Source organism: Nyctereutes procyonoides, unplaced genomic scaffold (genome assembly GCF_905146905.1).
Source record: "Nyctereutes procyonoides isolate TBG_1078 unplaced genomic scaffold, NYPRO_anot_genome, whole genome shotgun sequence".
NCBI classification, from domain to species: Eukaryota; Metazoa; Chordata; class Mammalia; order Carnivora; family Canidae; genus Nyctereutes; species Nyctereutes procyonoides.
In genome coordinates, this window is record NW_026575131.1 from 35,683,615 (window position 1) to 35,696,518 (window position 12,904).

Consider the following 12,904-nt stretch of genomic DNA (forward strand, 5'->3'; position numbering starts at 1 on the left):
AAATTAATTTATAAAAAAAAAAATAAAATAAAAGTTTAATCCACTCTGCAACCCCCTGAGTCAGGCCACAGGGATTATCATTTCCAAAGCATGTTTGGGGAAAATGAGGCACAGGCATTTTATGCAGTTGCAGAGGCACCAGCGGGGCAAGTCACAGTGCAGGACCCTCTCCAGCCTGGCTCTGGGAGTGGCGCTGGCCTCTGGCTGCCCTTCTTCTCCACCATTTTCCAAGCCTTATTCTCAAGCTTTCTTGGAGAGTCTGTGAGCCACCCAATGTACTTTCATAGAGTTTCTTTTCCATTTAAATCAGCCAGGATATGTTTTTTGTTGCTTGCAAACACCACAAGAATAGCCAGGTAGGGTAGACTTCTCACAGTTCAAGAGGCAAGGACACTGGTATCCTCCAGCTCATCCCCCATCTCTGGAAAACCCAGTAAGTGAAGAGCATGGTGTTTGGGGCAAAGTGGAGCACCAGGCTGAAGCAGCAGGGTGCTTTCTCCCTCAGAAAGCTCCAAGTGGAAAAGGAAAAATAAAGTATGCAGTGGACTTCTGGAATACAGCAATGCTGGAACAAAGAAATAAACCAACGTCACATCACAAAAGATGCACAGGCTAGGGATACCAGGGCAGTCACTCGGCAACATCTCTTAAAGAGGTTTCATGAAGAAGTTGCTACATTGGGCACCATGAGAACCCTAAGACACATTTCTAAAGACTGCAGTATGGCTCTTTGAATTCTCATGGTTAGTTGGACCGCTTTCCCACATGCCATGAACTCTGAGACTCCAGTCTCTTGTAGGGCTTATGAGAAAGGCACCTCAGGCACAGGCAGATGCTGACCTAGTTGAACAACCTGGTTGCAAGGCCCAGCCAAGGAGGTGAAAAGCAGATTGCAGAGAACAGGTAGATTTTCTCAGTTACATTCAGCTGTGACCAGAAGCTACGCCCAGGAGCACAGTGCACAGCATCTCCTAAGAAAATATCAAACCTCTCTGCCATGGACCCACTCTGCTATGTCCAAGCCGCCCAGAAAGCACATCCTGTATTAGTTTCCTCTGTTGGGGCAAGATTTCTAACCTAAGAATGTCACAGCCAGCCAACGACCGAGCTCCAAGCACGTGTTCCGAGTACATGTCATCAATAACTAGATCTGAGTTGGCGGGCCCTCTTAACATGAAATACATTTCTGCAGCTTGAAAAGGAAAAAAAGACTGTTTGAGGCTGGTTTGAATTAGGTGGAATGGAGGCAGGAATTTTCCTGAAGTCTCCTCTCTCCCTTGGGCAGCTACTCACTGCTTGGCAAAAACAAGACATAGCGCCGGGCTGACCTTGGTCCATGACCCCACAGCCTCACTGAGGGACCACCAAGTCTGGGCAGGGGTGGTAGGCAGGCCCCACAAGGGCTGTTGAAATTGACTTCAAATATTATTACCTACCTCCACGGGCTCAAGCAATCTATTAGGATACTGCCTAGCGAGCCTCGTAGCCATGATTCCGCAGCCTATGTGATCAATGGCAGAGCTGGTCCCTAATGTGTCGCTGCCATCGAAAGGTACAATTATGCCTTTAAAGCTCAAGGTGCAATTAAATCTCTATAATGGTGCTAATGGCTCGAGCAACCTTGAAGCAGCTGCCATATTTTAAAAGATCATTCTGAATTGCTTTATGTCTGAAACTGCTCTGTAAAATCTTGTTAATTTTTCATCTTCAGTTGAGAATGTATTTAATACTGAGAGGATGGCTTCCTTCCAGCCACACTGCACAGAAGGGGGCTTCCTTCCTCAGCTGACAGGATCGATCACCCCGGAGGATTAGGGCAAACTCCCCTGGATGAGGTTGATCTCAGTTCTCTAAGGCTTGGGTTCTAGGGGATCTGCCCTAAGGAAGAGTCCAAAGTGAAGATTAGGTCACAGGATACAGTCTAGTCCAGAGCCCACTAAGGACAGTTCAGATTGGCATCACTGAGAGAGAGAGAGAGAGAGAGAGAAAGAGAGAGAGAGAGAGAGAGAGAGAGAGAGAGAGAGAGAGAGAGAGAGATAAATGCAATTTATATTCACGGTATTTTCCAATAATAACAATGGTAGCTCAGATATACTGAGCACTTTCTGTGAGCAACCCTTGTTGCTAAGGCTGTGCACACATCACTCCAGAACCTCACAGTAACCCTGGGAGGAGGTAATATCCTTATCCCTATTTGACAGAAAGGGAAACCGACACTTGTGGCAACAAAGCTACCTTCTTAGGATCATGAAGCCAGCCAGGGGAAGAATAGGACTCAAACCCAGAGCCCTTCTCTGGACCACTGTACTTGATATGATGCTGAAACTGGGTGGGTGAAAGAAACCAGCCCCAATGTTTCTGAAACCTTGATGGCAGACAAGGGAACAGCATTTTATTTTGAAGATGCCATGGCTTTCTGATTTATTTTTCAGGGACGATGGCTCTTTGTTTATGAGCTTCCGGGATCTAATGAGGCAGAGCAAACTCCTACCCACTGATGGTGAGGATGAGGGAGGAACATCCTTAACTCAAACGCATTGTTAACATCATCTTGTGAGGTTTAGCCCTCACACCCACCCCAATAATGTGGACACAATTATTATCCACATCCTAGACATGTAGAAACTAAAGTCTAAAGAGACAAGGTGGCATGCCAAAAGGTGCAGCCAGAGATGGAATGCAGGACCAACCAGAGCCAGTCTGAGGCCAGAGCCCATCCCTGACCATTATAATTCCAACTTACATGGGCAGATGAGAATTTTGGGGAAAGAACTCCAGAGTCTACATGAAGGCTGAATTTGAGTGGCTTCTACATCAAGCCTGAAAACAGGGGGCCCCATTAAGATCCATCTGGCTTTGTACTCTAAGAAAAGACCACAACTGATTCTGTTGCAACCCTAGGGGTTCCCAAATCCATAAGAGCATTATAAGGAATGGGAGGGAAGAGAGAAAGACTATACCAGAGGTCAGTAAACTACAGCTTGCAGGTCAAACTTAGCCATCTGTTCTTCTAGATAAATGGATGAAAGATCTAAATGTGAGACAAGATTCGATCAAAATCCTAGAGGAGAACACAGGCAACACCCTTTTTGAACTCGGTCACAGCAACTTCTTGCAATATACATCCATGAAGGCAAAAGAAACAAAAGCAAAAATGAACTATTGGGACTTCATCAAGATAAGAAGCTTTTGCACAGCAAAGGATACAGTCAACAAAACTAAAAGACAACCTTCAGAATGGGAGAAGATATTTGCAAATGACGTATCAGATAAAGGGCTAGTTTCCAAGATCTATAAAGAACTTATTAAACTCAACACCAAAGAAACAAACAATCCAATCATCAAATGGGCAAAAGACATGAACAGAAATCTCACAGAGGAAGACATAGACATGGCCAACACGCACATGAGAAAATGCTCTGCATCACTTGCCATCAGGGAAATACAAATCCAAACCACAATGAGATACCACCTCACACCGGTGAGTATGGGGAAAATTAACAAGGCAGGAGACCACAAATGTTGGAGAAGATGCAGAGAAAGGGGAACCCTCTTACACTGTTGGTGGGAATGTGAACTGGTGCAGCCACTCTGGAAAACTGTGTGGAGGTTCCTCAAAGAGTTAAAAATAGACCTGCCCTACGACCCAGCAATTGCACTGTTGGGGATTTACCTCAAAGATACAGATGCAATGAAACGCCGGGATACCTGCACCCCGATGTTTCTAGCAGCAATGTCCACAATAGCCAAACTGTGGAAGGAGCCTCAGTGTCCATCAAAAGATGAATGGATAAAGAAGATGTGGTTTATGTATACAATGGAATATTACTCAGCCATTAGAAATGACAAATACCCACCATTTCCTTCAATGTGGATGGAACTGGAGGGTATTATGCTGAGTGAAATAAGTCAATCGGAGAAGGACAAACATTATATGTTCTCATTTATTTGGGGAATATAAATAATAGTGAAAGGGAATAGAAGGGAAGGGAGAAGAAATGGGTAGGAAATATCAGAAAGGGAGACAGAACATAAAGACTCCTAACTCTGGGAAACGAATTAGGGGTGGTGGAAGGGGAGGAGGGTGGGGGGTGGGGGTGAATGGGTGACGGGCACTGAGGGGGGCACTTGACGGGATGAGCACTGGGTGTTATTTTGTATGTTGGCAAATTGAACACCAATAAAAAATAAATTTATTATTAAAAAAAATTTTAGTGGCACTGTGCCCCATCTGCTGATGGATGTAGTGTCTATGGACACTTTTGTGCCAGAACAGCAGAGCCTAGTCATGGTAACAGAGACTCTATGACCCTCAAAGCCTAAGTTAGTTACTATCTTGCCCTTGACAGAAAAGGTTTGCTGGCTCCTGGATTGCATGTTAGATTGCTTGATGCAAACACTAGCTATGGAAACAGCAAGCCATCCCTAGGCAGAACAAGTACACCTTACCTATCCAGTGGATGCTGACACACCCAGCTTGCAATCGTATTTTTCAAAAAACACAATACCCCAAACCATCAGGTGCTGTCCCCCATACCCTCTGTTCCCCACCCTCCAACAGGAGTAGTAGCAGTGAGTCTTACCTTTGTTGTACATGTTCGTTGGCACTTGGACGTCACTCAGACTGATGTTCACAGGCAAATTATTAAAATGGTCATTTGGGGCTAAGATGAATTCTTTCCCCAGCTCCAAAAAATTACCATCTTTGTCCCTTTCATTTATCAGCACAGCATTGAAGTATTCATACTGAAAGAGAAGGTTAAAAAGCATTACTTGTGGCTTAGTTGAAGGAGACTGGAAGTAAAAAAAAAAAATAACAAGTAAATCTATACTCATAGCCATACTTGCTACAGAAAAATAGCAAAGCCAGGTAAGGGTGACAGCAGCAGCAAAAGGGCTGTGTTTACATATGGTGCTCAGGGATGGTCTTGGTGCTATGGTGACACTCATGCAGAGACTGAAGGACAGGAGGAACAGGCTGTGTGGGGCCCTGGGGGAAGCACCCCAGGCAGAGGAGATAGGACAGGCAATGATGGGAGGGTGCTGGCACATGACACAAATGGCTGTCTCATCATCATCCTAGTCACTGTCACTGTCATCATCATCTAACATACACAGAATGCTAACTTTGTGCTAGACATTATTCTAAGTTCTTTTCTTTTGCATTTATTTATTTATTTATTAGTGGAGGGGGAAGGGGAGAGGGAGAGGGAGAGAAAGAATCTTAGGCATACTGAGCATGGAGCCTGACTTGAGGCTTGATTTCACAAACCTGAGATCATGACCTGAGCCAAAATCAAGAGTCATATGCTTAAATGACTGAGCTACCCAGGTGCCCCCTTAGTGCTTTTCCTGTGTTAACTCACTGAATTCTTCTAACAATTCTATCAAGTAGGTTTCGTGAGTATTCTCATTTCATCAACAAAGAAATTGAGGTAGAAAGAACTGATATATCTGTTAAAGATTACACAGCTGATGAGCAGAGCCAGAATTCAAACACAGGCAGTCTACTTTCAGAGTTTATGCTCTTTTCTACTGAGCAGTATTCCAAGATGGCAGGTACAGTTGGAATTAGTAGACTGAGAATTTAAAACAACTATGATTAATATACTAAAGGAACTAATAGGAAAAGTAGGAAATAGGTAAGAACAGATGGATAATATAAGCAGAGAGATGAATATTCTAAAGAAAATCCAAAGGAAATGCAAGAAATCAAAAATACTGTAACAGAAATGAAGATTGCCTTCAATAGCTCATTAGCAGACTGGACACAGCCAAGTAGGTAATGAGTGATCTTGAAGATATGTTCAAAGACACTTTCCAATCTGAAAAGTAAAGGGAAAAGAACATTCAAGAACTGTGCAATTACAAAAAGTATAACATATATGTGATGGGATTAACATTAGGAGAAGAAATAGATAAAGGAACAGAAGAAATATTTGAAGTAATAATGGCTAAGAATTTTCCAAAATTAATGACACCAAACCATAGATCCAAGAAGCTCAGAGACCACCAAGGAAAGGAATATAAAGAAATGTACACCTAGGAATAATATATTCAACCCGAAAAAAAAAAAAAAAGACCAAAAGAAAATCTTGAAAAAGCCAGAGAGGGGGGAAAAAAATCTTACATAGAGAAGAATAAGGATAAGGATAAGGATTATGCCACATTTCTCTTCAGATACCATGTCAGCAAGAAGAGAGTAAAGTAAAATACTTAGTATTCAGAGAAAAGGCCCACCAACCTAGAATTCTATATTTAGCAAAACTGTCTTTCAAAAGTGAAAGAGAAATAAAGACCTTTTCAAACAAAACAAAATTTTAAGTAAGGAATAGACCTGCCTTGCAAGAAATGGTAAAAAGCTCTTTAAGAATAAAGAAAATGATATAGATCAGAAAAATCTGGAAAAAAACAGAAAAAGAAAAATCTGATTTACATAAAGAAGAGTGTTGAGGAATAAATGAAGTAAAATAAAATATTCATTTTCTTATTCTTTATTAGTTTCAGAGGTAGAATTAGTGATTTATCAGTTGTATATAACACCCAGCACTCATTATATCAAGTGCCCTCCTTAATGCCCATCACCCAATTATCCCTTCCCCCTCACCTTCCCTCCAGCAACTCTGAGTTTATTTCCTGGAGTTCAACATCTCTCATGGTTTGCCTCCCTCTCAATTTTTATCTTCCTTTATTTTTCCTTCCCTTTCCCTATGTTCATCTGTTTTGTTTCTTAAATTCCACATATGAGTGAAATCATATGGTATTCATCTTTCTGACTGATTTATTTTGCTCAGCATAATTCCCTCTAGTTCCATCCATATCACTGCAAGTGGCAATATCTCATTCTTTTTGATGGCCACATAATATTCCATTGTATGTATATATACCACTTCTTTATCCATTCATCTGTCAAAGGACATCTGGGCTCTTTCCATATTTTGGCTATTGTGGACATTACTGCTATAAACATTGGCGTCTATGTGCCCTTTCAAATTAATATGTTTTTATCCTTCGGATAAATACCTTAGTGCAATTGCTGGGTCATAGGGTAGCTCTATTTTTAACTTTTTGATGAACCTCCATTCCAGAGTGGCTCCACCAGCTTGCATTCCTACAAATGGTGTAAGAGCATTCTCCTGTCTCCACATCCTTGCTAAAATCTGTTGTTTCCTGAGTTGTTAATTTTAGTCATTCTGACTAGTGTGAGGTGGTATCTCATTGTGGTTTTGATTTGTATTTCCCTGGTACCAAGTGATGTTGAGCATTTTTTCATGTATCTGTTGGCCATTTATATGCATTCTTTGGAGAAATGTATGTTCATGTCTTCTGTCCATTTCTTGACTGGATTTTTTGTTTTTTTGTGAGTTGAATTTTAAAAGTTCTTTATAGTTTTTGGATATTAGCCCTTTACCTGATAAGACACTTGCAAATATCTTCTCCCACTCCACAGTTTGCCTTTTAGGTTTGTTGACTGGTCATTCAGAATAGGGAGAGATAAATAGTTTCCAGGACAAATAAAAACTAAAGGAATTTGTGAATACTAAACCAGCCCTGTAAGAAATATTAAAGTAGATCCTTTGAGTGGAGAGCCCAAAAGTAAGGAAAGAACAGAAAGGAACAGAAACAATATACAGAAACAGTGACTTTACAGGTAATACAATGGCACTAAATCCATATCTTTCAATAATCACAGTAAATGTAAATGGATTAATTGCTCCAATCAAAAGACATAGCGTATCAGATTAGACAAAACAAAACAAAACAAGATCCACTGATATGCTGTCTACAAAAGACTCATTTTAGACCCAAAGATACCTCCAGATAGAGAGTGAACACATGGAGAGCCATTTATCATGCTAATGGATATAAAAAAAAAGCTGGAGTAGCAATCCTTTTATCAGACAAACTAGATTTTAAAACAAAGACTATAATAAGAGATGAAGAAAGACACTGTATTGTAACAAAAGGGTCAATCCAACACGAAGATCTAACAATTACAAATATTTATGCCCCTAACTTGGTAGCAGCCAAATATATAAACCAATTAATAACAAAATTAAAGAAACAATTGATAATAATACAATAGTAGTAGGGGACTTCAACATCTCATTCACAGCAGTGGACATATCATCAAAGCAGGAGATCAACAAGGATATAAGGGCTTTGAGTGACACATTGGACCAGATGGACTAACAGATATAGTTAAAGCATTTCATCCTAAAGCAACAGCATACACATTCTTCTTGAGTGTACATGGAACATTCTCCAGAATAGATCTCATACTAGGTCACAAATCAGGTCTCAACCAGTATAAAATGATTGAGATTATACCATACATATTTTCAGACCACAATGCTTTAAAATTTGAAATCAATCAAAAGAGAAAATATGGAAGGAACACAAATATATGGAGGTTAAAGAGCATACTACTAAACAATGAATGGGTCAACCAGGATATTAAAGAAGAATTCAAAAAAATTCATGGACACAAATGAAAATGAAAACACAACTGTTCAAAATCTTTGGGATGCAACAAAGGCAGTCCTAAGAGGAAAGTATATAACAATACAGGCCTTTCTAAAGAAACATGAAAAGTCTCAGATACACAATCTAACCTTACACCAAAAGAGCTGGAAAAAGAACACCAAATAAAGCCTAAATCCAGCAGGAAAAGAGAATTAATAAAGATTAGAGCAGAAATCAGTGATAAGAAGTTGTTTTCTTATTCTTAACTGACCAACAGATAAGTTCATTCAAAATAATAATAGAAATAAATTGTTGTGTGATATAGGTAACAGATAAGTGAAATGAATTATAGCAGTGTTATAGGAAAAAGAGCAAGGAACTGGGAATACTCTGTTAAAAGCTACCTGTAGTACCCATGAAGTGGTACAGGGTTATTTGAAAGTGGGTTTGAATTAGCTGTAAATGTATATTGCAAACTATGAAACAACCACTAAAATAATATTCAAAGGAAGCATAATTCATATACCAAGAAAGAAGAAAAAAATAATTCATATAAGATGCTCAATTAAATATGGGGAAGGCAAAAAAAAAAAAAAAAGAAAACAGGAAGAAAAAGAGCCAGACAAGATCAACAAACAGAAAACAGGTACAAATATGGCAATATTAATTCAACTATATTGATAATGACTTTAAATGTCAATGGTCCAAATACACCAATTAAAAAGCAGAAACTTTAAAAGTAGATGAAAAAAACAAGACCCTACTATATGTTACCTACAAAAAATTCACCATATATAGGAAAAACAGATAGATTAGAAGAAAAGAGACAGAAAAGGATATACCATGCTAACACTAATTAAAAGAAAGCCAGAGTAGACACATTAATTTCAGACAAAGCAGACTTCAAAGCAAGTAAATTTACTAGGGAAAAGGATGGGCATTACAATATGGTAAAGGGGTGATTTCTCCAAGAAGACATAAAATCCTTAGCATGTATACATCTAACAACACAGTGTTAAGATATGTGAGGTACAAACTGATAGAACTACAAGGAGAAGTAAAAGAATGCACAATACTTCAATACCCCTCTATCACCAATTGATAAATCCGGCAAGCAGAAAACTGGTAAAAATATAGTTAAACTGAATAACCCCATCGATGATATATAATTGACATGTATAGGATACTTCATCCAACAACAACAGAATATACATTCTGCCTAAATTCACATGGAACAATCACCAAGATAGATCATATTCTGGGCCACAGAGCACACCTTAACAAATCTAAAAGAATAGGAACCACACAATGTCTGCTTCTATATTACACTGGAATTAAACTAAACACCAGTAACAGAAAGATAGCTAGACAAATCCCAAAATATTTGAAGATCAAAGAACATACTTCTAAAGAATACATAGGTCAAAAAAGAAGTCTTTTTTTTTTCAAGATTTTATTTATTTATTCATGAGAGACAGAGAGAGAGAGAGAGAGAGAGAGAGAGAGAGAGAGAGGCAGAGACAAAGGCACAGGGAGAAGCAGGCTCCATGCAGGAAGCCTGACATAGGACTCGATCCCTGGTCTCCAGGATCCACCCTGGGCCGAAGGTGGCGCTAAACTGCTGAGCCACTGGGGCTGCCCCAAAAAAGAAGTCTTGAGAAACTATAAGCTAAAAAAAAAATTAAATGCAACTTACTAAATTTGTGAGATGTAGCAAAAGCAAAGCTTAGAAGAAAATTTATACATTGAACACATGTATTAGAAAGAAAAAATAATTAATCATCTAAGTTTATACTTTAGAAAGCTAGAAAAAGAAGAGCAAATTAAATCCAAAATAACCAGAAGAGCAAATTAAAACCAAAATAACCAGAAGAAAAATAAAACTGTTTTTATTTGCAGAGCAGAAGTCAATGAAACTGAAAACAGGAAATCAATAGAGAAAATGAATGAAACCAAAGTTAGTTCTTTGAAAAGATTTCTTACAGTGAAAAGATATACAGAAAAATGAGCCAAGAGAATAGATCCCACGGGACAAAGTCCCCAGGAAACCAGATGCAGATTTCCAAGAGTTATCTTCTGGTGCATAAGATGTACTAATTCTTCCAGTGATAAACTGTGCCAATACATTTAAAACACTTCCCACAGGGAGGCTTGATAAAGATGAAGTGCTAAGGACATTTATTGGGGCATGGTCATGTGACATTATTTACCATTGTGACTTCTTGAATCTATAGAATTCTACACCCAACACTGCAGAATACACATTCTTTTCCAGATCACACACTGGGCTACCGAACAAGTCTCAATAGGTTTAAAATGACTGAAATCCACATAGTATGTTCTCTGATAACAATGGGCTAATTTTAGAAGTCAATATATGATAATGATATGAAAAATATCAATGATATCTAAGAAAAGATGGTATCTAGGAAAACCCCAAAGTTTAAAAATTATTCAGCACACTACTTCACAATACATATGTCAAGGAAGAAAATGATATGGGAAATTGGAAAATATTTTGAAATGAATAATAATGAAAAAAATCAATATTTGCCAGATACAGCTAAAACAGTTTAGAGGAAAATTTACAGATTATAAGCTTATAATAGAAAAGAAGAAAACTTTAAGATGAATAGTCAAAGATACTCTTGTAGAAAGATAGAAAAAGAAGAAATGAAACTCAATGTTAAAAGAAGGAATGAAATAGAGATAAAAGCAGAAACCATAAAAATAGAAAAAATAACTGGAAAAAAATCAATAATATCAAAAGTTGGTTCTTTAAAATGATTAATGAAATTTTAAAACCCTAACTAGATTGATGAAGAAAAATGTAAGGAAGTACAAAATACTAGTATCAGGAATAAAAGAGCAAACAATATTATAGATCCTGCAGATAATGAAAGGATAAAGAAATATTACAAACAACTTGATGCTAATATTTGATAATTTGAGTTAAATTCCAATTCCTTGAAGAACAGAAACTACCAAAATGGACACAAGAAGAAATATAAAATATGAGTGGCTCTCTCTATATAAAGTACAAACCTGAGTTCACAGTTACCAGCCAAACTAAAACAAACAGTTCCAGGTTGAGATGCCTTAAATGATGAGTTCTATCAAATATGTAAGGAAAAAATAGAAAGTATCTTATATAAACTCAGAAAATTAGACTATTTCCCAACTTATTTAATGAGGACAGCATATGACACCAAATCAGACATGAACATTTAAAGATATATATTACATACCTACAGTTCTTGTTAACCTAGATGCAAAAATGCTAATGCAATATTGAATCAAAACCAGCTATAATTAAAATGATAATACATCATGACTAAATTATACATATCCCAGGAATTCAAGGTTGGTTTATTTGAAAAATCAATCAACACAGTTCATCACATTAAAAGAATAAAGAAGAAACAAAAATCACATGACCAAATCAATGCAGAAAAAGCACTTGGAAGAATTCAATTTCTGTTCATAAAAACTTGTATGACATTTGGCATAGTATAAAATGTCCTCAATCTAATAAAGAGTACCTTACAAAAACCTATAGCTAACATTATATTTATGATGAAACACTGAGTATTTTTCCCCTAAGATCAGGAACAAGGCAAGGGTGGGTTACTATTTCTGTGTAATATTGTACTGGTGGTCCTAGCAATTGGAGTAAGATGAATGAATCAATGAATCTGGGGGTCCCTGGGTGGCTCGGCAGTTTGACACCTGCCTTCCGCCCAGGGCGTGATCCTGGAGTCCTGGGATCAAGTACCCCCTCCCCTGCATGAAGCCTGCTTCTCCCTCTGCCTGTGTCTCTGCTTCTCTCTCTCCGTGTGTGTCTCTCATAAATAAATAAATAAATCTTTTAAAAAAAAAAGAATCAGGGATCCCTGGGTGGCGCAGTGGTTTGGAGCCTGCCTTTGGCCCAGGGCGCGATCCTGGAGACCCGGGATCGAATCCCACGTCAGGCTCCCGGCATGGAGCCTGCTTCTCCCTCTGCCTGTGCCTCGCCTCTCTCTCTCTCTGTGACTATCGTAAATAAATAAAAATTAAAAAAAAAAAGAATCAATCAATGAATGAATGCCATAGAGGAAAAAATTGTCTTTACTTGCAGAAAGCTTGATTGTCTATGAGAAAATCCTAAGGAATCCACATAATATACTACAACTAGTGAGTTTACAAAGTCAAAGGATATAAGATCAATATGCAAAAATACATTGTATTTCAATATACTAACAAAGAACAATTGGAATTTAAGATAGAAAGAATAGTAACATTTACAATGGTATAAAAAACCTGAAAACTTAGCTATAAATTCTTAAAATTATGTGTAATACCTGTTTACTAAAGCCTACAAAGTATTGCTGTGAGAAATTTAAAAAGGTTTACATAGATGAAAAGAGATGCCTTATTTAAGGATTAGAGAACGTGGTAT

The 12,904-nt window shown here is 38.1% G+C and overlaps 1 protein-coding gene across 1 annotated transcript in view; it reads right to left on the bottom strand.

The window, feature by feature from the left end:
- CACNA2D3 (calcium voltage-gated channel auxiliary subunit alpha2delta 3) overlaps nucleotides 1-12,904 on the bottom strand; it is an 842,189-nt gene that overhangs the window by 502,205 nt on the left and 327,080 nt on the right. Inside the window, exon 5 of the mRNA XM_055342619.1 lies at nucleotides 4,584-4,746. Coding sequence (XP_055198594.1) covers nucleotides 4,584-4,746 — 163 coding nt within the window. The remainder of the gene's footprint in view (nucleotides 1-4,583; nucleotides 4,747-12,904) is intronic.